The 27198-nt window shown below is 42.4% G+C and overlaps 1 gene segment (V, D, J or C); it reads right to left on the bottom strand.

The window, feature by feature from the left end:
- The window catches only part of LOC134391075 (T-cell receptor gamma chain C region C10.5-like), a 34774-nt gene extending 12960 nt beyond the window's left edge, over positions 1-21814 (bottom strand). The window contains 2 exon segments of the C gene segment in view: positions 21350-21663; positions 21772-21814. Coding sequence covers positions 21350-21663; positions 21772-21814 — 357 coding nt within the window.
- Positions 21815-27198: the final 5384 nt, after the last annotated feature.

Consider the following 27198-nt stretch of genomic DNA (forward strand, 5'->3'; position numbering starts at 1 on the left):
AAAGCCACTTCTTATCATTTGGTAACGTGATTCTCGACCATGGCGATGCCAAACGAGAAAAGAAGTTCTGGGATGCGTTATCATTTTCCTGGAATAGCAGAAGAACTTTGCAGAATCCTACCTTCCATGAAATCCTTGTGTAAACAACAACAACAAAAAAAAAAAGAAAACAAAACAAAAAACTCCAGTTCTCTGAAATGTTGGAGGAAGAAACCTCTTGAAGTCTGTTCTGCAATCTTATGTCACTCATCTGGGAGCAGGGAAAATAGAAATTGCCAGAATCAGATGAGGTGTTCAGCCGCAAAAACCAAGGAGCACAGGCTCTGCTGACCCTCTGTCTACTCCAGACTCACCCTGTCCGAGCCTAAGTCCCATGAGCCGATGTTGTCTCTGTCCCAAGGAAGACAGCATGGATGTGGTCACAGTGGCAAATATGCATTCACAGATGCTCCAGTCACCAACCACACTGGAGGAGACAAGAGGACTAGATGAAGATTATGTTTGGAAAGATTTTATTTAAACTGAGAATTCCAAGTTATTACTACTTGGAGCTGTCGAGTGCCCTTTGCACCCACTGTGGATGTGATTGATGCCCACTGGAGCCCTTGCTGATGCTTTGTCCTCTGTTTATCCTTATTCCACGATCAAGAGGAGAATGACTAGAAGCCTTTTTTTTAACCATTCTTCATAGTTTTTACTTTTTTAAACATTAATATATATATATTTTTACGTTTTATGAAGTTGTGGAGCAGTTGGGATGAAGAAGGAGGTGTGGGATTGAGGTCTGTGGAACCCCCCTCATTCCCAACAGGGAGACTGGGGGCTTCCAGTGGTGGCTTGGTCATTGCTGGGCTGGGTGCAGATGTCAGAGGGGTGTGGCAAAGGCCCTCACCCCCGCCACCCCAGCTCAGGAGAGCCAGGGGTGCTTCCTGCGGTGGCTCAGTAGTAGTCACTGGGCTGGTTGTGTGTGTCAGGGGGCGTGACTGAAGCCTGAAGCCTCCCACTGCCCTCGCTTGGGAGAGCCTGGGGTGCTTCCTGCAGTGGCTCGGAGTTCGTCATTGGGGTGGTTGTGCATGTCAGGGGGTGTGGGCAAGGCCTTAGGCCCCGACCCTCAGGACTGGTTCTAGGTGTTGGGGTGCCAGGCTGAGGCCCCCGGCCCTCGCCCCTTTCTGGCTTGGTAGCCCAGGGCACTTCTGGTCCTTCTAGGTGTTATAGGTGATCTTTGGTGAAATGAGACCTTTACTAGAGAATATCAAACTTTGTCTTTGGTTGCAAGTACTTTGCTTTTTCTTTCAGTTTGGTTTTGGGTTATTTGCTCTTCCCACCACTTAAAGTCTGCACTGGAACTAATTTGTTGTCCTTTGCTCACTTCTAAACTGGGTGAACTTACTGTGGGGAACAGTGCTTGAGCTCTGTGGTTGAGCTAAATTGCTGCTTTGCTGCTGATTTCCTAGGAAATGCTTTTTGTGCAGCTCAGGTTTTAAGGGTTGACTTTACATGTCCTTCCAGCTCTTGTGAGGTCAGTACACCTGGGTTGTGTGGAAACTCTGATCTGGGCCTGAGTCTTTTCATCAATCTGTCCCCCATGCAATTCTGTATTCCTGTCCAGTCTCCTCTGAAGGGTTCTGTGCCAATTGGGGGGGCAGATCAGCTCTCCTTGCTGTGCCACAGTGTTCACCCAGTGGCCCATCGTCCCAAGGCCCATGCTCAAAACACTTCCCATGGGACGGGCCATGCTCTGGTCCCTTGCAATGACCCACCAGCCTCTGAGTGGCTCCTTTTTTTCAGTTATTGTGGCCCCTTGTTCCTATGTAGTCCACAAGAACCTGATTAGTGGTCTTGCTGACCTGGGGGCCACCAAGGCCCTCTTCTCCCCTGCCACCTCCAGGCAACTTCATCTGGAGGGCACAGCTGCGGCTTTTGCTGGCTCCTGCTCTGTGTGCTCCCCAGCTCCAGCCTGGAAGCAGCCAGGATACGAAATGTTTGAAGCAGTTCTCTGTTTCTCTCATTGTGGCATCTCCCACCTTCATGAGCTCCGTAGGTCTCTCCTCCTCTTCCCCTGAGCTCTAATGGTTCTAGCTTGGCTGTCATTGCTTTTTTATAGTTGTAAATTTGTTGCTTTGTGGGAGAGAGTGATGCTGGGGACCGTCTAGCCTGCCATCTTGACAGGAAGTCCCCAGAAGCCTTAAGAGTTGCCTATATTTGAAGAACTGTGAGAGATTTAGCTAATCAAATGCAAAAGAGTGAGTAATGAATTAAAAAATTTTTATTAAATTTACAGAAAATTTAAGAATTGAATAAGTGACAAATTATAAGTAAGGTTTTACTAAGGTCTAAAATAAAACTTCAGTCAATGGAGAGACATATACTCATGAAGGAAAAACTACTGTTGTTAAGAGGTAACGCCCTCCTAAGTTTATATATAAGTTCACTGCAATTCAATCAGAATTTCTACAACATTTTTTTTCTGGGGTATGAGGGTCGGAAATGGGCTAGATAAGTTTATTTTACATTCTGTCTTAAGGGTGAATAAAAATGAGATAATTGAAAAAGATTTTTTTGAAAATGATAGCAAACAGACGCTTGGTATATTGGATCTTGCTACTTACTACAAATCTATGAACATAATATAATAATATAAAAATAATGCAACAGATAAACGAAACAGAAATCCTATAGAAAATGTTCCAGGTATTTGTGCATATTTAAAATATAAAAACCAGTTCCGATTCAGTTCTTCCACCCCTGGTGCTGTGTCCTTGGGCAAAAACACTTCTCGGACCCTTGACTTCCTCAACTTTAAGATGGACTAGTTCTCGGGACTTTTGCAAAGTATCTAGCATAGAGCCTGAGACACAGTAGGTGCTCAAAAAATGAGTAATTTTCTCTTATTGTTGATGCAAAAATTCAGACATGGAGAATTCACTTCCTAAGAATGGAAACATCTCATTCTTGTGTGTAAAGATTAGTAATTTTGCTTCTAACCCTGCTTTATGTCACACACACGACACACACAGACACACACAGACACACACCATCTGCTGAGATTACAACTGGGGCAATTCAAATCCTACTTCAAACAGGGTAAGGGATTAATAAACATATATAAAAATAGCAACCAAGTCAAGTGAGGTGAAGTAGAAGTTTCACCTGAATTGCTTGAACTTTTCCACAACATTTTCAAGTTTGATGTTGGTAATTTTCATAGCTGACCAACCAAATGTGTTAGATGATCAAAAGGTGTGAAGATACATCACATTTTTCATTTCAGGGTTTAGTTGCCATCTTGAAACAAAATAATAATTTATACATTTCTTTCACATTGTTTTATCTTCTACAAATTTTGATAGCTTTTAATGAAATTTTGTACATGAACAATTACAGACTCCCAATAAGAAAAATGAACAAACCATTGTCTGAAGCAAAATAAACATATTATATTTCATGTGCTAGACATAAAAACTACTTTCTTCTTCAATGAACCACTAACTTTCAGTCTGGAATAATCTTGATTTCATATACGTCATGACTTAGATACGAGATGTGTTCCTTTATGCTACTATGTGATGTTGGAGGAAGAGTCTGGGGGGCTTCATAGTTGGGGCCTCAACCCAGCCCATCCTCTTACCAGGTTCTTCTTTGTTTTTAACTTATTTATTTATTTACTTTTATTTATTTATTTTTTATTTTAACTTCTCAATATACATTGTAGATGACTTTCATGACACTTACCAGGTTCTTGACTCTACCAAGGAAAGAAATCGAGAGCAGAGTCACAGTAGAAAGTGAGAACAGATTTACTATAATGAATAAGAGATACAGATTTGGCCTGCAAAGTATGCACTGACCCCAGGAAAGTGAGCAGCAACCCTACCTTCTGCTAGGATTTGGTTTTTATCTTTTTGCTGTCTAATGAATATTCAGTTAAGGGGATGGTTCCCAGTCCTGTAACACAGTCTTACACATGCTCAGTTGGTCTCTTTGTGGAGCGTGTTCATTGGTCAAATCTTATCAAATGCGTCAGACATATTTAGGAATATTCTGTGCTCTCTAGTGCTAGCACCCCTAGCATAAGGTCATTCAGCCACCAGGGTTACACAACCCCTCTCTACTGAGCATAACCAGCCAGTGGTTTTGCATGAGCCAGCCCTTTGTGGTCTCATTTTCCCCACCTTGGTGCTGAACATAGGTCTAATTGGCAACAGTGACCTTCCTCAGGGGAGGGCTTAGAGGAGGGGCTGGAAGCTTTGGGGAGTGGCTGGAAACCCAGATGTGTGTCCTGTAACTGAAGCCCAGGGAGGCTGAGCACCTCCTGTCTCAGATGGATCTTTTCAAAGATTGGAGTTTACTTGTGTATAAAAACACAGAAGTGTGTGGAAGAAGCTGGGTAACTTCACTCTCAAGCATGTTCTTCTCTTCAGGGATTTTGCCATTGATCTTCATTCTGAATTGAAGACCTTCTGGTTTCTCAGGCTTCTTTCGCACTTTGGGTGCTTAACATACCACTGTGTACACTGCAGACGCTTCTCAGTTTATACAGCACCCACAGGCCGATACGCCTGCTGAAGCACTTGTTTCTTTCTGGCAAACAAGAAATGCTTGTCTTTTCTGAACAGGTATGCATGGAGGCCCTTCTATGTGCAAGAATCTCTCTTGGGGAATTAGTGGTGTTCCCTCAGTTCCAAACCTCCTTTCCCCTTCCTTTCTCCCTGCTCAAGGAGTGAGAGCCATGCCTGCACTCTCTGGTAGTGAAAGGAAAGACAACTCATGATTATAGAGTCTGTGATGAGTCAGGCACCATTCATACATGTCTCTCCTTCAGCCTCACCTGTAAACGGTGATTACTATATGAAGTCAAGTGGGAAACTAAGAGTCAGGGAACTGGGATTTGAGTTCAGGATTGCAAGATCCTGAGCCCAGTTTGATCAGGCACTTCACTCTGATGGGGTGAAGTTGGGCAGATGTCTCTGTCAGGGACACAGTTTCCAGGTCTTTTCCAGGTCTATACAAGGGAACTTTGAAAGTTCATGGAAACATTTGTATTATCTTTTAATTCTTTTTTTCTATTAACTTTTGAAGTATAGAGGATCTGTATCTCAAATGGCCAAATATAAAATATTGGGTATTGCTTTGTGAGAATCACAGGAAATATCAACCTAAATAAAAAGTAGATGAAAAGGTTGATTTGCATATTCTGAAAAGTAACGAACAGTCAGTGCACCCACCCAGCAAAAGAATCTGTGAGCACTGGGTCTACTTACTGAATCCCATGATTTACCTTTTCCATTTGTCCTTGAGTTACACTGCATAGGACATTATAGTGTCCATGGGAGCATTTGGGCTGTGCTCTTCAGAATTATAGTTAGGTGGTTGTTGGCGTCATGGGCTTGTCTGTTACCCTGGACATGCCAGTGGGAACATAAAGAATTTCTAAACCTCCATCCTTTTAGATAGAGGAGTGGGAGTTGTCTGTGTAGGAGCCTCAGGTTTGGTTGGGGCTTGGTCTTGACAGCCAACTCCAGTCTCAGGAGTGTCATGCAGAGATGGGACTGGTTTGTGGTTGACTTTCTGGCAAGTGACACCACAGTTCCAGGCTCTCATGTCTCCTTTCAGATCACAGGACACTCAGGAATAGCTGGGATTCCTCATATCTGCTTCTCTCTTTATCAGAAGAGTCAGGGGACGGTCAAGAAAGCATAATTTGCTCAACAAAACATCCTTGCCATTGTGAGATGTGACTAAAATACCATTCCACTTACTGAGATAAGAGAATTTGGGGATAAAAGTAATACATGTTGTGGAGATCAGGATGAGAATTAGTTGGGATTGGGGTCAATGAATGTTGGCATTGGAATCAATAATTTTGTTTTGACCACTTATTAGACACCAAAAGGAGAGGTATTTAGTTATAATGTAATGGTATAGAAACTGTTCTTACTGCTGTTCTTGTTATTTTCAGTGTGTTTGGTAAGATCTTGGATATGAAGACGTCCTGCATCTTTCTAACAAGGCAGAAAGTGGGGCAGTGCTGCCGAACTTGAACCAAGTGCACGGCCATGCAGTTATGACTGACGCCAGGTTTCAGAGTGAAGAGAAGGAAATGTGGGCCCTGGTTTGGCCGGTGGAGTCCATGCCCTGCGGACTTTATCCCCTTCTCAACACTGTGGTCTTCACACACTTGCCCTATATGTCAGACCTGCTTGGGTTCTGGGGGAATCACTTATGAAGATAACACACAGCTGTGACAGCTCCTTTGGTGAGAAATGCAACTTTGCTAGAAGAAGAGGTTCAACACTGACCGCAGCAAGACAGGAAGAAGCACTGGACTGAGTATACGAAGTGCAGGAGTGTGGCCCTGTCTCTGTGGTTACCCAGCTCAGGACAAGTCACTTGCTGTCTCTGCGCCCCAGCTTTCTCGTTTGAAGTGGGGACACTGTCCCAAGGCCCATCCTGTGCCTAAGCCTACTCCTAGAATAAGAGCATTAGAGAGTCTGTTGTGGTCAGATGAGTATGAGGCATTGGAGGTGTTGGGGAGGTTTTCTTAAAGGTCCCTTCTGGCTCTGTGACACTGTGAGATCCCAGCAGGCACAATAGTATGTGGCTTCATCTGACTGAGCAACATTATTAATTATCAGGTATAAGATACCATCATCTTTCTTATCTGTCTCCAAGCGGGAATTGGGCTTCTCATGCTTGTAATTCTTGGATGTGCCATAGAAGATTCATTTCAGAGGCTCCCCTTATTTTTCTTGGTACCAGTGCACAATGGCATTCTTGAGGGGAACGCCGGAGTGCTTGCAGCTTATGTGCACTGTTCTGTTGGGACTTCGGGTAAAGGAGAGTTGATACTGAGATAGTCTCATTTTGGTGTCTCCACCTGAAAAACAAGAAAGAGAAATCAGAGGCACTAAAAAGTTGACTCTGGACTGAAGCATAATGAAAGGACAAGAAAGGAGGAAAGTCCACCTACAAACCCAAGCTACAGACACAAGAAAAAGCCATGGGGCTGACATTGTCAGTGAGTAGTCAGAACAGACCCTATGAGAGAACGTGAATTAGGACCAAAGATGTAGCAGCAGCCCTTGCTCTGTGAAGGCAAGGATGGGGGGACGGAGAGGTTTGTTTTAGAACCAATGAAAGTCCCTCCCTGTGAGTGCTGTCACAGTGTGGTTTACACCAGCACTATACGCCAGAGCTTTCTGTTGTAAAATATGCATCAGATCCCAGAAGACCTCACTGAAACACCCAGTTCACAATAATTCAGTGTTGACTCCCCCTTGGAAGCAATCCCCTTCCATCTTTCCTTTACTTACTCCTTCCAACAAACCTATATTTGACCTTGTTTTTTGGCCCCCAAGGTATACATTTTTCATATTTTGTAACAGCTGTAGTTATCTACGGCTATCATGAGTATGGGGAGAAAAGTGTTATTACTTGATATAGTAACAAGTCAGATAATAATTCACAACCTTTTGTAGTAGTATGTACATTTTATAGATCGGTAGTTTGCCCAAAGTTCACAGTTTGAAAAATATTAACAACTATGTAGTTATTGTTTTAGATACTGTGATGCTGTTATACTCTGTAGTTAGTGAAGCAAAATTTTGTAGGAAAAAAATTCCATTTGGTTCATTACACTCCACTCTTTTCCCATTCATAATTCTTAGTTTTTCAGAATTAAAGCTATGCTTTACTGTTATTTGGAGGACAAAATAAGATGCAATTTTTAAAAATGAGTTTCTTCCGTGCCACCAGTCCAGGAGAGTCCCTTCCCCACTACGGCCCACCCAATGACCCGCTGGCCCCAAGGCAGCAACCGACAGTTAAGTGTCAACAAAACTCCCTGATATGGCTGCAGACACCAGGGTGGAACAAGTAGACTGTGATAGCCTCTACCACAATGATTATACGCCAACAAAGGTATATTAGAAATATGAAAAACCAAGAAAGTATGACACCACCAAAGGAATATAATAACTCTCAGGTTCTAGATCCTATAGAACAGGAAGTCTTTGAGATGACTGACAAGGAATTTTGAGCAACAATTCTAAAGAAACTAAATGAGATAAAAGAACACTCAGTTAGAAAAGACAACCAAATGAGACAAAGTATACAGGACCTGAAAGAGAAAATATACAAAGAAATCAATGCCCTGAAAAAAAATGTAGCATAGCTTGTGGAGCTGAAGGATTCATTCAATGAAATAAAAAACACAACAGAGAGCTAAACCAGCAGGCTAGAAGAGAGAATTTCTGACCTTGAAGATGGGCTGTTTGAAATAACACAGGCAGAAGAATAAAAAGGAAGAATAGAAAAGAAGGAAGGAAGGAAGGAAGGAAAGAAAGAAAGAAGGAAAGAAAGAAAAGAAAGAAGACAGAAAGAAAGAAAAAAAAAAGAATTTATAAACTTGAAGAAAATCTAAGAGATACAACAGACAACCTTAAGCACTCAAATATCCAAATCACAGGTATTCCAGAGGGGTTAGAAAAAGGAAATGGCATTGAAAACGTGCTCAATGAAATAACAGCAAAAAACTTTCCAGGTTTATGGAGAAAGACAGATCTTCAAATTCAGAAAGCTCAAAGATCCCCAAACATATTCAACCCAAAAAGGTCCTCTCCAAGACATGTTATAGTCATACTGGCAAAACTCAAAGGCGAAGAGAGAACCTTAAAAGCTGCAAGAGAGAAGTGTCCTCACCTATAAGAGAGCCCCTATGAGACAAACAGCAGACTTTTCATCAGAAACCCTAAAAGCCAGAAGAGAATGTTATGATATATTCTAAATACTAAAAGACAAAAATTGCCAGCCAAGAATACTTTACCCAGCAAGACAAATAGTATGTTTCCCACACAGACAAAAACGGCAGGAGCTCACTACCACGTGACCAGTCTCATAAGTAATTCTCAAGAGAGTACTGGATTTGGTACCTGAAAAAGAACCATCACTACTGTGAATACATGAGAAAGAACAAAACCCACCAGTAAAATAAAAATGCTAACAATAAAGAGGAAAAAAGTTTATCTACCATCCCAAGAAACCAACAAACACAGAAGACAAACATTCAATCAGAAAGAAAGGAACAAAGATATTTAAAACTTCCAAACAAAACTTAACAAAATGCTGGGAGTAAATCAACACCTTTCAATAGTAACTCTTTATGTAGGTAGATTAAATTCCCCACGCAAAATACACAGACTGACTGACTGGATTAACAAGATGACCCAACAATATGCTGCCTTCCAGTTACTCATGTCACCTGTACAGACACACCTTGCCTAAGAGTGAAAGGATGGAAAAAGATATACCATGCAAATAGAAATGAAAAATGAGCTGAAGTAGCTGTTCTCATATCATGTAAAATAGACTTTCAACCAAAAACCATAGAAAGAGATAAAGAAGGCCACTATACAATGATAAAAGGATCTATCCAACAAGAAGATATAACAATCATAAATATATATGCACCCAAAATTGGAGCAGCCAGATTTATATATCAAACATTATTAGACCTAAACAAAGAGATAGATACTAATACCATAATAGTAGGGGACCTGAAAACCATCAACATTGGACAGATCAACTAGGCAAAAAATCAACAGAGAAACATTTTGGACCAATTGGAATTGGGAGATATCTACAGAACATCTCATCCAACGAGCACATAATATTCATTCTTTTCATCAGCACATCTAACATTCTCCAGGATAGACTACATGTTAGGTCACAAATCAAGTCTCAAATTTTAAAGAACTGGAATTATTCTATGTATTTTTTTCAGACCACAATGGATTAAAACTAGAAATCAATAACAAATGAAACTGGAAACAATACAAACACATGGAAATTAAACAATATTCTATTCAGTGACATATGGGTCCAAGAATAAATTAAACGGGAAATCAAAAAATATATTGAAACTAATGAAAATAATGACACATCAATCCAAATCCTGTGGGATAGTGCAAAAGCAGTACTGAGGGGGAAATTTTTTGCAATAAATGCTTACTTCAGAAGAATGGAAAGATGATAAGTAAACAACCTTAACACTTCACCTTAAAGAACTAGAACCACAAGAATAATCCAAGCCCAAAGTTAATAGATAGAAAGAAATAATTAAGATCAGTACAGAACTAAATGAAATAGAATCTCCCCAAAATTATACAACAGATCAATGAAACAAACAGTTGATTTTTTGAGAAAAGAAATAAAATTGACAAGCCATAAGCAAGGCTAACTAAAAAAAGAAAAGAGAAGATACAAATAACAAAAATTAGAAATGAAAAAGGTGCTATTACAGCCAATACCTCAGAAATACACGGAATCATTAGAGAGTACTATAAACAACTTTAGGCCAACAAATTTGATAGCTTGGAGGAAATGGATAAATTTTGGGACAGACACAACTGAGCCAAGAAGACACAGAAAATCTGAACAGACCAATAACAGTCAAAGCGTTTAAAGCTATTATCAGCTGTCTCCCAGTAAAGAAAGCCCAGGACCCGATGGCTTCAGTGCAGATTTCTATGAAACCTTAAATAAGAATTAATGCCAATTCTGTGCAAACTATTCCAAGAAAGTGAAATAGAGGCCATTCTCCCAAACTCATTCCATGAGGCAAACATCACCCTGTTACCAAAAACAAAAATAAAACACAAAAGAAAACCACAGGCCAATATCTTTGCTTAATATAGATGCAAAAATCCTCAATGAAATACTAGCTATTAGAATACAGCAGCACATACACAAAATAATACACCATGTCAAGTGGGAATCATCCCTAGGATGCAAGGTTGGTTCAATGTATGCAAAACCATAAATGTGATATACCACATCCACAAAATAAAAGAAAAATACCATATGATCATCTCTATAGACACTGAAAAATCATTTGACAAAATTGAGCATTCACTTATGATAAAGACTCTCTATAAACTGGGTATGAAAGGAAAGTACTTCAACACAATTAAAGCCATATATGACAAACCCACTGCCAATATCATCCTGAATGGGGAAACGTTGAAAGTTTTTCCTTAAGAACATGAACTAGACAAGGATGCCCACTCTCACCACTCCTGTTCAACACAGTGTTCGAAGTACTAGCCAGAGCAATCAGAGAAGAGAAGGAAATAAAGGGCATCCGGAATGGAAAAGTTGAAGTCGAACTGTCCCTTTTTGCAGATGATAGGATCCTATATATCAAACAGCCTAAAGCCTCTACCAAAAAACTCTTAGAGCTTATAAATGATTTCAGCAAACTTGCAGGAAACAAAATCAACATGCAAAAATCACTAGAATTTCTATACTCCAACAATGAACTAGCAGAAAAAGAAATGAAGGAAGCTAGACCGTTTACAGTAGTCACCAAAAACATAAAATACCTAGGAATAAACTTAACCAAGGATGTGAAAAATCTCTATGATGAGAAATACAAACCACAGTTCAGAGAAATTAAAGAGGACACAAGAAGATGGAAAGATATCCCATTCTCTTGGATTGGAAGAATTAGCATTATGAAAATGTCCACACTATCCAAAGTGATCAACAAATTCAATGCAATCCCCATGGAAATTACAAAGACTTTTTTCTCAGAATTGGAAAAAACAAACCTAACATTCATATGTCATAATGAAAGACCACAAATGGCCAAAAGAATACGGAGCAAAAACAATAAAGCCAGAGTCATAACATTATCTGGCTTTTAAACTATACTACAAAGCTATAGTAACCAAAACAGCATTGTACTGGCATAAAAACAGACACACAGACCAAGGCAACAGAATAGAGAATCCAGAAATCAACCCATACACCTACAGTCATCTTATCTTTGACAAAAGTACCAAGTCTACACACTGGGGAAGAGACTGTCTCTTCAGTAAATGGTGCTGGGAAAATTAGACATTCATATCTAGGAGAATGAAACTAGATCTGTCCCTCTCACAATATATCAAAATCAGCTCAAAATGGATTGAGGAATTAAATATATGTCCTGAAACAGTAGAGCTCCTTCAAGAAAACATATGGGAAACACTCCAGGAAGTAAGACTGGGTACAGACTTTATGAATATGACCCCAAAAGCTCAGGCCGACAAAGGAAAAATAAACAAATGGGATTATATCCAACTAAATAAACTCTACACAGCAAAAGACACAATTAAAAGAGTGAAAATACAACCAACATAATGGGAGAAAATATTTACAAAATATACATCTGACCGAGGATTAATATCCAGAATATACAAGGAAGTCAAACAACTTAACAGCAGAAAAAACTGTTACCCAATTTAAAAATGGATAAAAGAGCTGAAGAGTCATTTCTCAAAGGAAGGTACACAAATGGCCAACAGACACATGAAAAAATGCTAAACATTACTCAGCATTCATGAAATGCAAATCAAAACCACTTTGAGATACCATCTCACTCCAGTTTGGATGGCTAATATCCAAAGTACTGAGAATGATAAATGCTGGCGAGTATGCAGGAAAAACGGAATCCTCCTAGACTGTTGGTGGGACTGCCAAAGGGTGCAGCCTTTACGGAAAATGTTATGGGGGTTCCTTAAACATTTACAGATAGATCTACCATATCACCTAGTATTCCACTGCTGGGTATATAACCAGAGGAATGGAAATCATCGTGTCAAAGGAAAACTTGTAGCAGCAGTATTTACAATAGCCAAGAGATGGAACCAGTCTAAATGCAAATCACCAGATGAGCGGATACGGAAAACGTATATCTACACAATGGAATACTACTCTACTATAAAAAAATAATGAAATACTACCATTCGCAGCAACACGGATGGACAGAGGAAGTTATATTAAGTGAAATAAGACAGGTACAGAAATAGAAATACTGTGTGTTCTCACTTATTTGTGGGAGCTAATAAAAATAAATAACTATACAAATAAATAAATAGTGGGGTGGGGGGAAAGAAGACACAATTATAACAACTCCTTGAACTTGTGAAGATAAGTGAACAGGTACGAGGCAGATGGGTAGGGGCAGGAGGGGGAGGGGAAAAGTAGGAATTGGGTAAAGGGACACAAAAATCAGCTACATTCTATATTGATAAATTAAAATAAATAAATAAATAAATAATAAATTTTAAAAGTTTTAGAAATGTGAAAAAAAGATGAAAACGCGTTCCTAAGCATCATTGTTTTCACTGAGCTGGCTAAAGTGACTTAGTTATAATGGGAAAGGAAAACGCATTTGTTGAACTTTCATATATGAAACCTCATTCAGTCCTCAGCAACTCCATGTGATTGTATATCCTATCCCCACCTAAAGTTGGATAAGCAGATTGAAAAAGCAACTTTCCCAGATCACACTGTCAGTAAGTGGCCCAGCAGGAATTTGCAACCCAGGAACATGTCACACAAAAGGCCTTGTATTTTCTATAATTCATTCATTCAAGTCAACCAACGATTCTGACTTCCACATGACTTTGTTCCCAGGAAGCTTCCCATAGATATGGAAGCAGAAACAATCTGGGACACTGAAGCCAGGCCAGCCCCCAGAGGGATGCACACAGACAGGAAAGTTCCCCACTGAAAGCAGCAGCACAGGTTGGGCCCCGAAGCTCTTGCTCAGACCATGCTCAGGACATTTGTGCAGGAGAACATGCTGTGTGCACAGTAGTCAGGTCCCTCTGGGAAATAGTAAGGAGGTGCATGCTTGCACAGGTCAGACTGGAAAGGAAGGGGTTTTGTTCAGTTCAGTGGCAAATTCTGATGCAGTGTACACCAGCAGGTGCAGCCGTACATCCTGGTGTCTTCCCCAGCCCCTCAGTGTACCCTGAGACTCCAGGACAAGTTGATCTTTGGTTTACTTGCTTCGTGTGCTTCCTAATCCCTTGTTCCTAGACAACACTTTCATCTGAGGAACTACACAGAATTCGTTTTATAGGTTGTTCTGGCTCTAGTGGTACCAGCGTACATATACGTTCTTCTGTAAGCTGTTTTTATTTGGCATTCACGAAATGCTGTATTTCGTTTTTTCTTGGTGATGAATGTTACAGGTTGTGTTATGAGAATGTCTCCACCTGTTCTGGGGGACAAAAAAGCAAAAATTTTGAAATTTTTCCAACTTGTGAAATTTTGAATTCCATTAAGATATTATGCATTTGTTTTCTATAATGACGAGACTGGGTTCTGAAGATTACTTTTTCTTCCTGAGGAATTCAAGGTCATGGTGGAATTTGTCAGCTGACTTTGAGTGACCACATGGCTTTCTTCCACCTGGATGTGGTGTGATGTCCTTTGGCTAAAGCCACTTGTGAGGCATGGTGGCCACCACAGTGACCAGCAGCAGGAGCAGCCTCTGCCAGCACCTGTCCAGAGAGGTGCCGAGCACGGCGATCACGGAGAAAGCCTGAGGTGTGAGGAGTGACGAGGTGGCAGACTGAGCACAGAGCTGAGCCCTGCAGACTGCATAGAACAGGACCCGCTTCCACACATCCTGTGTAAATTGGTTTTCCAACTCAGTTTATCAGCACATTTCTCTCATTACTGTGTGGTGCTAACCATCTGAAGATGTTAGTGTCATGAAGCCACTTTCATGTTAAAGGTCTAAAGTTTCTTATTGGTCTAAAACAGAGAGAGAGGGACCCTAAAGTCTGCATGTGTCATGCCTCCTGGGAAAGGGTTGTGAGATCGCTACCCATCACTGCACTTCACTGGAAACCACAGGCACAGGCTAGGAAGGGAGCCTACCTAGGTATGACCCTGCTTTATACATTATGTGACTCAGCCAGGGAAAAATTATTTCAGCCTCTCTTACCTTTGATTGTTACTATTAAATGGGAACCTCACAGATACTGTGTCCTCAGGGTGTCTTCATACACCTTAAGCACAAAAGTCATTGTTATTTCCTGTTACAAAATGAGCACATCCTCTACAGGGATATAAAGAAACACAGGCAGGACAGAAAACAGTCACTCTTTGTCCCACCATCCAGAGACAACGACTATTAAATGCTGGTTGTATTCCTCATGTGGTGGTCTCTGCCCATAATTCTGATTTGTTTCATGTAGATACCATAAGACCATTGCATTCAATTGCATGCTCCATCTTCATTGCTTAAGATGACACCGGGGACATTCTGTAGTCACTTCCTTGCCATGTTGTGACTCTTGGCAAGAACCCCTGGTTCACCACCATGTTGGGCAGCAGATCACTTGGGATTCCACAGATTGCTTTCATTTTATATGGCCAGTCCCACAAAATATGGGAGCAGAAGAACAAGCCTGACTAGACTTTTCTACTTTCCTTAGACTAAGTTATCAGGATAGGAGTTTGTTTTTCTCAGGGCATCAGAGACTTTGGGGGTCTCAGCCATACCCCGTTCTTGTCTCCCCACTTGCCTTTGAGTCTTCCCTTTGTTGTGCTCCCCAGAGAGCGTCTCTCCTGAAGCTCTCTTAGCTGTATCCCACTGCTGTGTTTACTGCAGGCTTGTTAGCATGGTGGTGAGAGGTGGGGAAGTGGGACGTGCTCCGCTGTTTTCATTACACTTCTGTCTTAAACAGGCAGAGTGGAACTGGGCCTGAGGTCATGGCCTTGCACTTTCTCTCCTCGTGCCCTCCCTCAGCTGCCACAGGCATGTACTAGTGCCCCCGGGCTGTGGTTGGATACCCACCTTCTGCAGATTAAAGCCTGGCCCTTGTGGAGCTCGGAGAGGCGGGTGTGGGCAGAGTTTAGGTGGGGGCCACCTTTCTCCCCCTACACCTGTGATAAGATTCCACAAGGGCCCTCTCCTTAGTGCAGACTAAGTCTTCTCTTCTGAAGTGGAGAGGGGCTGGGATGGGTCTGGGCGAGTCTCAGCAGGGGCTTCTGTTCCCCTCCTTTGGCCAGTGGCAAGGAGGGAGCTTTCTCTGGATTCTCCATGACATTTCATGCAAGAGACTTCTGGGGTTCCTGAAGAAAAAGCCTAAAAGATGGTGGGAAATTCCCTGTATGTGTGGTCCCCAAGGGTTTCCATTCTCCAACTAGTCTGAACTCAGCCCTTCTTATTTCACTAAGACTTTCTAGTTTCATCTTCATACCAGTTTTCTCTTTAGCTGTAGGGACCACATATTATGTACCATTTTTCTTCCTGTGCTTCAGAGGCAGGATAGTAGGGTGGTTAAAAGGACAGACATTGAGCCAGAAAAGTAGACCCTTCCCCACCCCATTTTGTAGCTCAGTGACCACGAAGTAATAACATCTCTATACCTCTGCATCCTCATCTATAAAATGAAAATCATGAGAGCACCAATGGCAAAGGATTGTCACCAGGATGAGATGAGTCACATGTATAGCATTCACAACACTGCCCGAAAAGGAGCACGAGGCACTGAATAAATGGCCACTGGGCCATCAGGCAGGCTCACAGGCAGAATCGCAAGGAAGAGCATGCTGGTGGGGGTCTCTCCCCTCCACAGAGGATCTGAGGACTGTGCAAAAGGTTTGTGTGGTTTGAGCTGTAACAGGACCCCTGGGTGTGAAATGCTCAGTGTCTTCCTCTCCAGAGCAAAGGGCTTGAGCCCCTCCCACACTCACCCCCTACAAGAATGACACAGAACTGCTTCAGGGGGACAGGGCAAAGTTGAAAAAGCATGGGTCTTTGGGTTTAAAACGCAATTTCATCACTCAAATTAATCATATGAAAGTGTGAGAAATGAGCAGTACTTTACAAAAGTGTTGTGACAACTGTGTGAGATGCGTGACGTACCAGCACGTGTCCTGCTGCTCAGTGATGCCTCCTGGAGTCTGAGCCATCTAAACCTCCAGGAAGTCTCTGGACATGAAAACAGCACATGACTGATCTCGGAAGATCCTGATGCGTGAAGGTAATCCAGGCCTTTTGAAGCTGAGGGGTCGGGTGCTGGGAGGTGGAGGACAACCTGGGAACCGGGCTGAGGGCTGGTGCTCATGCTGGGCCGGATGTGGTAGGGACACACCTGAGAGGGGCTTCTGTGTGACTAGTCTTGGCGCCCCTCCAGCTGTGGTTCCAGCAAGCACATAAATACCCACATTCCCTCTTCAAGGTCACAGTGGAACTAGGAACATCATTTTTGGCCCCAGCACCTACCTGAACTTGAGCAGGTGACATTGTTGAGGAAAATGTGTCAGGTTGTGCTTCAACCGGTATAAGTGGCTCGAGATCACCGCATATTCTTATCCAGAAATGAATATTTCAGGTAGCTCCAACCTTAACTGTCCCAAACCAACTGTAAGCAAAGAAGAGGAATCTGTATGAACATCTGATATATAAAGATGCAGCATTAAAGGATTCCTTTGCTCTCTCTTCAAGAGTTGAAATAGTTGGGGAGCAGCTGTGAGCCCAGATGAGTGCTTCCCACAGTGACATCCTGCTGTGTCCCAAGAGAAAGACAGGAAAGTGAGGTCTCAATGCCCAGATGTCTCATTGGGAACAGGAGTAAGTGTTCGCTTTTCGTCTTCATGAAATTTACTCTTGCGGTTCGGGTGGAAGGGTGGACATCACTGTCAGCCACAGCACCTGATGACAGGTGTCACTGTCAAGGAAACATATATCAGATGAGCCCAAATCTGACTTTGGTGTCAGCATCCCAGTGTATGGCTTTATTTTCAAAATCTTGGCTGGATATTTTACAAGATAAAAAAGCATCTTCGTCTTTTTCCCTGGAAATCGATATTTTAAACTTTAACTCCCTGAGAATGACTGTGAACAAAGAAAATGCTCATGAGCACCTGGCATATAAAGGGAAAGCATTAAAGACTTTCTCCGTCTGTGGTACAGACTGAAGGGACAGAGGAGCAACCCTCAATGCCAGAGGGAGAAGTAAATGCTCCTGGTGCTGACAGCTCCTGTCTGCCAGGCTGTGTCCCCAAGGAGAAGCAGGAAAGTGAGGACACCAGTGGTTAAGAGATGTAGGTGGCAGGAGGCAGCATGGCTCGAGCTGGTGCAATGGAAAGAATGGGTGAGTCAGGGGGACTCCACGACACTCTTCCCTGTGGAGTGCAGAGCGGGTGTGTCTGAAATGCAGTTTCTGCCCATCCCCCACTCCCCAGGAGTGCCCTGCAGATGTGGTGACAGGGCACTGGTTGGGAAGAGCTCTTCCTGTGAAGGGTGAGGTGTGGGTGGTTGGACAGGGTGGCAATTAACTTACTTCCCTCCCCTTCTGATCTCTCCTCTTTTGTTTTACAGCAGCAGCATTGCCCTAGCGATATGAGGACCTGTCTTTTGTGATCGATGCAAAAATTTCTCTCCCTGTGGATTGGCTATGGATCAAAATCTCTATCTAAGATACTGAAATAAGGCCTGTATTTCTCAGTACATAAAATAACGACTGAAAATGTGTTCTTATTTGATAACAAAATTTATCAATGATAGCAAAAGTACATATGTTTGGACAGTGAGGTACATTGTTTTTTAATTAATTCGGAGGTCACCATTCAATTCAGCCTCAGAGAGACCAAATATCAACTCTGTGTTCCCATCTAGAAATGAGAGAGGACACTGTGGAAACAGGGTCAGTTGCACTTGTCCTGGCCTGTGGGGCTGGTCTCTTGAGCAGCCTGGCATGTGGACCCCTGCTCAGCAGACCAGAAAGTAGGACCTGGGGATCCTGTGAATGGGACTGTGACTCAGCAGGTCAAGCTGAGGCTTGCTTTCCTGCATTTCTGACAAGCTCCTAGGTGAAGCAGATGCTGCTGGTTCACAAACCAGACAGCAAGTCCCGAGGACTTAAAGTATTATTCGACATGAGTTTATTTTGTAATGTGCAATAATAACCCTTGTAATCAATGAAATGCCTCCATTTATTGAGCATTAAGCATGCTCCAAGCACTTGGAAGAATTTTTCATGTGTTATTTAGATTACTCTTTGCAACAGTTCAGGTAAATATGATGTTCTCTATTTTTGAATGAGGAAAATGGATCAATGATATGTGAAGTAATTGATCCAAAGTCACACAGTGAATATGGAGAAGGTAGATATATAGCAAAGGATCCCTGGGAAAACAGAGAAATTAGGAAACATAAAATTACATGTCTCTCATAAGTACATCACTCTAGGACACTGATTGACAAATGCTTCCTATAAAGGGCCAAAAAATAAATATTTTGGCTTGAAGTGGCAGCTACTGCACTGTCCCCTGCACTGCAGCAGCAGCCGGCACTGGGTGTGAGTGAGTGGGCAGGGCGGTGTGTTCACGCACCCGTGGCCACTGACCTGGGAGCAGGGTGTGACCCTTTGCTCCATGGTAATCACTGCTGCCATTAAGGCTAGTTATGGCTCTGAGTTTTATTTATTCATTGATTTATTCTTTTCTGAAAGCTGTAGAGTAGTAATATGACTACGTGGGAAAATATACATACAAAATTATTTTCTGTGCCTTATGCAAGTATGTGTTGTTAGATAAGAGGTTTCATTATTAAAAGGGTGAATCAATAAAATATTGAATCTGTTTTGCATATGTGTCTTTTGAATTGATAGTAGTTTTTCACTAAAATGTGTAAAATCTGTAAAAGTGCCAAGAAGTAATTAAAACTATCCATCCTTCCAGAGACAACCACTCTGTCAACTTTGGAGAATTTCCTACTATTTGTTCTTCTGTATACCTTTATGGATTTGAGAGTTTACTGTGTAAACCAGTTCTGTGTCCCTGCTAATGGGTGGTAAATATTTTCAATTTTCCTTATAATTTTTCAGAAAACATTGTACTAATGGCTGCATGGCATTTCATCCCTTTACAGCCACACAGGTAAGGTATCCCTGTCCCTCCTGCTCATCACTTCAGTATGTCACCAGCTCTGCATCCCCGTGAATATCCCAGGGGTGTGTGGAAAAGTCGAGGTGGCTTCTCCTCCTGAGATCTGACCCTGTGTGGCCACCGCAGTGGACTCTGCACTGCTCTGCAGATGAAATGAAATAATGTGTGGAAAGGACTTAGCACGGATATCGTGTGAAGCTGAGTCCCCTCTTTCTATTCACACCTGTCAGGAAAGCGTTGATGTTCCCAGAATTTTCTCCCTGTGACGATCCTCTTCTCACCTGTGCTCCTATGTACGCGTTAGGTGAGAGGCAGGACTGCTGAGACTCAGGCACTGGGGACATCCCACTGTGGAGCACCAGGGTCAGGAGTCGGGATGGGACTGGGACACACACCCCAGGGTGACGCTGCTGTGGAGCCCCCGGGGGTCCCCTCATGCGGCGTTCAGCAGCATCTCTGCTCCTCGTGCTACACCTGATCCTTGGAAGGGAGACATGGAGAGTGAGCACGTGGCAGTTATTGCAAGAGCTCTATGTAAACCGCACGTGTGGCAAGTAGGTGGTAAGACATCGTGTTACTAAAGGCAGCGGCGTTAGGACCATTTCGAAAGCGAGCATTTTCCCTCATTAATCTCCTCCTTGTTTGGAAGTGGACAGTGGAGGTGGGGAAAGAGTTTTGTGGTTTTACATTTTACATTTTGTTTCACAATTCTCTGAAAGTTCCCTACCACTCACCTATGAATCACAGAATAAATAAAATAATCCTCAATAATTATTTTTTATTGTATTCGTCTGTGAGGAATATCACACTTGTTTCCTCTACAGATGCAGGGAGCATGAATTATCTTTCTTTTCAACCATCTCATCGTATCTTACTCAGGATTGGGGGGTGTTTTTGGCAGAATCCTGGAGAATAAGGCCTTGAAGTCACCTGTGCTGCATTGGCGTCACCAACTGTGCCCAGGGGCTCTGTTCCGATGGAGCCCTGAGTGTGGAGTGACCGCACCCTCTTCCCCTGGGACAGAAGACCCGTACTTCTGTCTCTCAAGTGCCGCAAGTAGCTCATGGTTTACTTAGAGCTTTATGGTCTCTGGATTTCTTCAGGATGGCCTCAGGGTGCTAATAAAAGTCATAAGATTATTACATTTGACAGATCATTCTACCTCTGAAAACCTCCAATGCTCATGAAAAATAACAACGGGAAACACTTACGTGGCATGCACACCCTCCCTGGTGTGCACCCCTGCCCTGCCTTCATTCAAAAGCTTTCAATCTCTGGAAATCACTGTCTGTGCAGTGAACTGATGGACAAATGGGTTTTGCTCTGACCCATCCACCCCATATTGTCAGAGTTTCAAGATAGACTAATTTAGTAGGAAATAGTGTCAAATATAGTCCTTAATTTGGACCGTAATTGCTGCCACCATGTGAGGCTCACTGTGGCACCAGAAGCAGAGACTCTTCCTGCAAAGTTCCAGAAGTGCTGCAGGGAGGGGAGGCCCGGGCCGGTGCCCTGTGGAGCTGCCCGCTGTGGTTGCCCACAGTGACAAGGATGTGGGTTGGCACAGACATGCAGAGGTTCTTGTGTAGCTTATTTCAGCAATTCTAATGCTGTGCTCAACCCAACAGGCACAGTAATATGTGGCCTCATCTTCTTTCTCTAAGAAACGTATTTTCAAGGTCACAGTGGAAGTACGAGAATTTTTACTTGCCTCGAGTTTGTTCCTCTTCCCACCTAAGTGACCTTGAGCAGTGGTTGTCGAAATGTACATTAGGTGTTCTAAACCTTGATTTGGTTTCTGCCGGTACCAGTGTAAAACTGCACTTTCAAAGTTTTGGACGGACACCTTACAAGGTATTTGGACACTCTGGTCTGTTGCTCTGGAAATTGACATTTCAGGTTGTTCCAACCGCCCAAGTCCACCTGCAAGCAAAGAAGAGAAATCCCCATGAGCAAACGACATGTAATAAGGCCATAATGAAGAGTGACTTCTGTCTCTCCTGTAGACTGAAATGACTGGGGGCTACTCACATGCCCAGAGGCCAGAGAAGAGGACCATCTCCAGCAGCAGCATCCTGCCTCCCAGGCGGGCTACCCAGCACCCCGTAGCCGGAGGTCACAAGCCAGTGACAGGCAGGCGGGGCTGTTCTGGTGTCTCCGGAGAAGTGGTGGGTGAGGTGGCTCCCTGGGGCTTTTTATGAACTGCTACAGTTCTGAGCAGTTCTGAGGTCTCCTGTACCCACGAGTGCTGGGCAGATGGGTAAGTGGGTTAAGCATCTGGAAAGAAATCCCTAGCATGAATGTGCACATCGCGGGGTGGGGCAGGGCTTGTTCTCTTACCCATTCAGTCATTCACTGACATTCCGTACTCTGGAAATATTGTTCTGGAAATATAAGGACATACCTGCTGTGTTCAGTCCCTATGTCTATATTTCTGTGATTTGCTGTTGATTCAGAACTCACCTAAGAACGCTGATCTTTATTTTTCCATAACACACAACAGAAAAAACAGTTAGATGCTGGAATATCTCATTGACATTATTTAATATGCCATATACACAAGCACTGGGGTATTTAGTGTTTTTGAAATCAATTGAGACGTCACCAATCAGCTTATGACTCAGAAAAATCAAATTTTATTTGTAATCCGGATGCATCCAAGAATAGACTAGACTACAATTGCTGGCAGATGTGAGGCAGAGCAGGCTGTGGAAATCAGCTTCTACTTGCCCAGGACCTTGGAACTGGGTCTTGAATGTTTGTCACATGAAGTAGTATTTTCAAAGAAATATTATGTTTAAAGTGTAGCGATAAGATTTAAGATTAATTTAGCATCTAATGTCCTTAGAGGACTTGCTGCTTGTCAGGCATTATTCTTGATGCGTTCTTATATTATTTTATTTAACACCTCAACAGCCCTGTGCAACAGGTGTTATGGTAATCTCTGTTTGACAAATGAGGACAGAGACAAAGAGAGGTTAAGTGACTCATTCCAAGACCCAGAGCTGGTACATATAAGAACTCAGATAAATAATAACTCTTCATTAAAGAAAATCTCAGTAAAATGAGTTACAATACTGACAATAAATGTACCCATCATTACCTTTTCCTTTGAATTTTTCTCTGCATATTTATAGATAGAAGTAGAATTGCTTGGTATTATTTATACATATATAAGAGTGGAATTTGAATATTTGGCTTAATATTCTCTTCTTTTGATTAACTTGTTATCATGAGCAATACTGCAGGTCTTCAAATAATCTATATGAACATTATTTTTAATGACCAGAGAAAATTAAACACACTTCATACCACTTAACCCTGTAGAATGTTGAGTATGTTATTTAAGCTTTGTGGGCCTCAGATTCCACACAGGTCTCTTGCCTATATATTTCTTGGAGGTCGAGTAGCTTATATTATAACATTACACAAGGGTAATGCAGAAAATGCTCAGATATTTGTACCTAGCACATCATGAGTCTTCAGTGATGCTATCAAGTCTTGGTATTACTAAGAAAATAAGAACAAAGTATTTTGTTAAATATTTTTTACAACAAAACCATAGTATCTCATTTAGGAAAAACATGTAACATTAAGAAAAGTACACAGAAGAAATTAAAACCATCTATTTCCTCAGGAATAATAATTCTTAAAATTTTGGAGAATTCCCTTCCCTTTCATAAAAAGAAATTCTTGTATTGATACAGACATATTTTTAAGAGGTTATTATATACTTTATGAATCTTTTTTTATATTATATTGTGAACATTTTCTAATTATATTGATAAATCCATAAAGCATTGTTTTCAAAGTCTACGTAGTATTCTATCATTTGAATGCAACATGAATCAGGTGTCTCTTTCCCTGTGTTTCATCATGTTGTCCGATGCCTGGTAAGTTCTTCTAAGATCTGAGCACAGGGTATCTCACTGTGCTCTGGGCTCTTTGCAGACTAGTTGGGACAACCGTGGGAAGAAGTTGGCACACGGGATTCCACAGCAGGTTTGTGCATTCCTGTCTGAAAAGGGCTTATGTCCTCAGAATTTTTGTGTTTCTCTCAAGTCTTTCTCTTTACTTTAATCCTGTATTAAGCATTTAGGTAACCAGTGAGGCCCTATATGGGCTCAAGAATTCAATACATTATCCTGTATCCAATACTATATGGACTCAAGAACTCAGTACTCTATCCTGTATTAAACATTTAGGTGGCCAGTAAGGTTCTATATGGGCTCAAGTATTCGGCCATGGCCCACGCTGAGGGAATGTGATGGTCAGGATGCATTAAAAATGCATGGATTAAGGGTATCCTTCATCGGTTTCACAACATTTTAGGAAGGCATCATAAATCAATACAGTTTTTTTATTTTATATTTTAAAAGACAAACATAATTTATTGGCATTTCACTTACTCTGTTGAAGACTCCTAATCACTCAAATCCTGCTCCATGGTTTAGCACAAAATGACTTGGACAGCAAATGTTTCACGGAGGTTAGTTTTGTCTTCCCGTGAGGGTGGGAGCAGCGTCCACCACTGCTTTCCACCCGCTTCCAGTTAAGACAACAACTTAGGAGCCAAAATGCCTGGGTCCAACCCTTCTCTGCCACGAACCAGCTGTGTGGCTTGGACAAGTGACTGAGACACACAGTATGTCACTTACTTCATGAGTCAAATGCACTTCAGGATAACAGAAAGGACCTCACAGGTGGCTGAAGGGTGTAGTGAGCTAATCTATGCAAGGATTGGGACCACTACTAGGGAACTCTTCCACACACAGAGTTACCAGCTGTGCTCCTGGCCCACTCTCTCCTCTTTCGTGGGCAGAACCAAGGCTGCCCACACTGTGCTGAGCTCATCTGACAGCCCCGTGGCAGGGAGCTCTGTTCTGATGACGTCATGTTGGCACAGCCTACAACAGCAAGTGAAGAACCATTTCCTCCTCCCCCAGAAAGAAGACACTCGATCCACTCCAACTTACCTTATCTATTCTGTTCGTTCCCGAATTGTGAGCTTTGAATGTGCAAGGTGGCTTCATCGTCCAGTTTTTAAACATCGTCATTTTGTTTTTGAAAATCACTAACTCTCTAAGCTTTAATTTCCTTATCTGTAAAATGGAGAAATAATAGATATTTTACAGGGGCATCGTGGTAACTACATGTGAGATCTTTCCCTCAGCCTGAGCCATTCACACTGGGTGGAAGCCTCTGGATGCTGATCTGAGTGGGGCCTTAGCCTGTGTCCACTCATTCCCTGAGAAAACCTTAATTCACTAGGAAGCAGTGCTAGATGAAGATGTGGGGACGTCATGGTCAGGAATGCTTCCTCCTGCACTGACGTTAACCCAAGAGAGCTTCCTGGAAAGCTCAGGATGTGCTGTGGAGCAGGCAGGGCTGAGGCTGGAAGCCCCGTGAGGAGTTTGTTGGGTTTGCTCCTGTGGGGCGGATGTGGTTGGGCAGAGGCTCAAGAGAGGCTGTTGTGTGGGACACTTTGGCACCTCTGGTGCTGTGGGTCCCATGCAGCACAGTAGTATATGGCACATCTTGATTTCCCCTAAGTTTATGGTAAGGACTGAAAGAGACATCTGAATGTTTCTTCTTGCCTCACGTTTGTTGTTTTTCACATCTACGTGAACTCGAGCTGGGTGTTTACTGAAGTGGTGTATATCAGATGTCCTATAATTTGATTTTTTTTCTCCTGGTACCATTACGTAACACAAAGCCTTCCATGGAGACCGTACAAGATATGCAGGCACTCTTTTCTATTGCTCTGGAATTAACATTTTTGGTTGCTTCAAATTTAACATTCCAAGTCCAACTGCAAACAGAAAAGGGAATTCCCATGAACATATGAGATAGAGAGAGGAAATGATAAAGAATCTCTTTCATCTCCCATCTGCATTGAAATAATTAAGGAGCAACTCACAAGCTCAAAGGGAGAGAATATCAGTGTCCCCTGCAATGAACTCCGCCTGTCTGCCAGGCCATGTCCCCAGGAGAAGGCAGGAAGGCGGGGAGCTTGGTTGCTGCAGGGCCCAGGGGTGGCATGACTCAGTGCAAGAGGAGGAAGAGGAGGTCAGAGGTCCCCAATGCCTTCATGGCCTGCCACAGGGCTGAGCAGTACCCACACGTGCAGAAGGTTCATGATCTGGACAGGAATGTGTCTGTGGGCCAGGGTGGAGGTGGTTCTGGTGTTGACTGATTCTGTTTCAAACTTAGCTGCTCCCTCCTTAATTTTCAGACTACAGAAACACTGCTCTGGAGATGTGAGCACATGGCTTTTGCATCCAGCACAAAAATTGATCTCATTGTTAATTTGTTTGGGATTCGAGACTCGGGAAGATGAAACAAGAACAGTACTGTATATTTCTTTAAAAACAGGCAAAATAATGGCTGCTGGTTCAGTGATAATGTGAAAGTCTGCTGCAGGTCAAATAAAACACCTATCCTACTAGACTCCATGAAGCTTCCATTATTAACTACTGTAAGTGAATTAAAACACTGGGCTACAAAAAAGACAACAACTTTTATGAAACAATAGTGGTGAGGTAAAGTGGCCAAAATGCTGTTCAGTCGGTCCCCACATCTTAAATTCAATCCTGGAGAGCCCGTGAGCACCAGCTCTTGGCCTTTCTAACCTCCCAAGTGGGTCATTCGAGGCTTGGCAGATGGATTTTAGCCAGCTACCTTCCACACATGGATTCAAATATGTTTTGGTCTTCATCTTGGGTTGCATTCCCATAGAGATGAGCCCCTGCCTCAGCAGTAGAACAGATAAGTTCTACTTGGGGTACCCCTCTCGAGCTTCATAGTGATCACGGAACCCATTTTACGGGACATGTTTTAAACCAGTGTGTGCCATATGGCCAGTCTTCCAGCATTTCCACTGTGCGGATCGCCCCCAGGCCCCTGGATGAGTTGAACTCACCAGTAGTGTTCTTAAGATCAGGTTGCAAACGTTTATGGAACTTTACAACTGCCATGGCCAGTGTCCAAAAGCCCTGCTTATGAGTGCTCTTGAACTTAAGAGATGCACCCTGTGAATTACACAAGCTCTCATCGTTTGAGATAATTACTAGACATCCCATGCATCTGGCCCCAAAATGAATCAGAGGTGAAATGCTTCAGTATTGTAAAGGTATAATTAAAGCTACGAATTAAAATTATACTCTGGTAGAACAATCTTTCCACAGTGTGCTTTTAGGAGACAAAGACCTAAAGCAGCATAACCCACAACCAGGAGATTTTTGTCTGTTGGAAAAGATATTTGCAAAAGGACTCCCTCCAAACTTGCTGGAAAGTTACACACCAGGTAACTTTCCAGCTGACCAACTCCTGTACAGCCAAATTTAAAGGAATTGATTCCTGGATACATGTATTTCATTTAAAGAAAAATCATGTCCCGAATGGACCTGCACTCCTATCAATGAATTAAAACTGAAAATTCCAGGATTTGAAGCAGAC

Source organism: Cynocephalus volans, chromosome 11, assembly GCF_027409185.1.
Source record: "Cynocephalus volans isolate mCynVol1 chromosome 11, mCynVol1.pri, whole genome shotgun sequence".
NCBI classification, from domain to species: domain Eukaryota; kingdom Metazoa; phylum Chordata; class Mammalia; order Dermoptera; family Cynocephalidae; genus Cynocephalus; species Cynocephalus volans.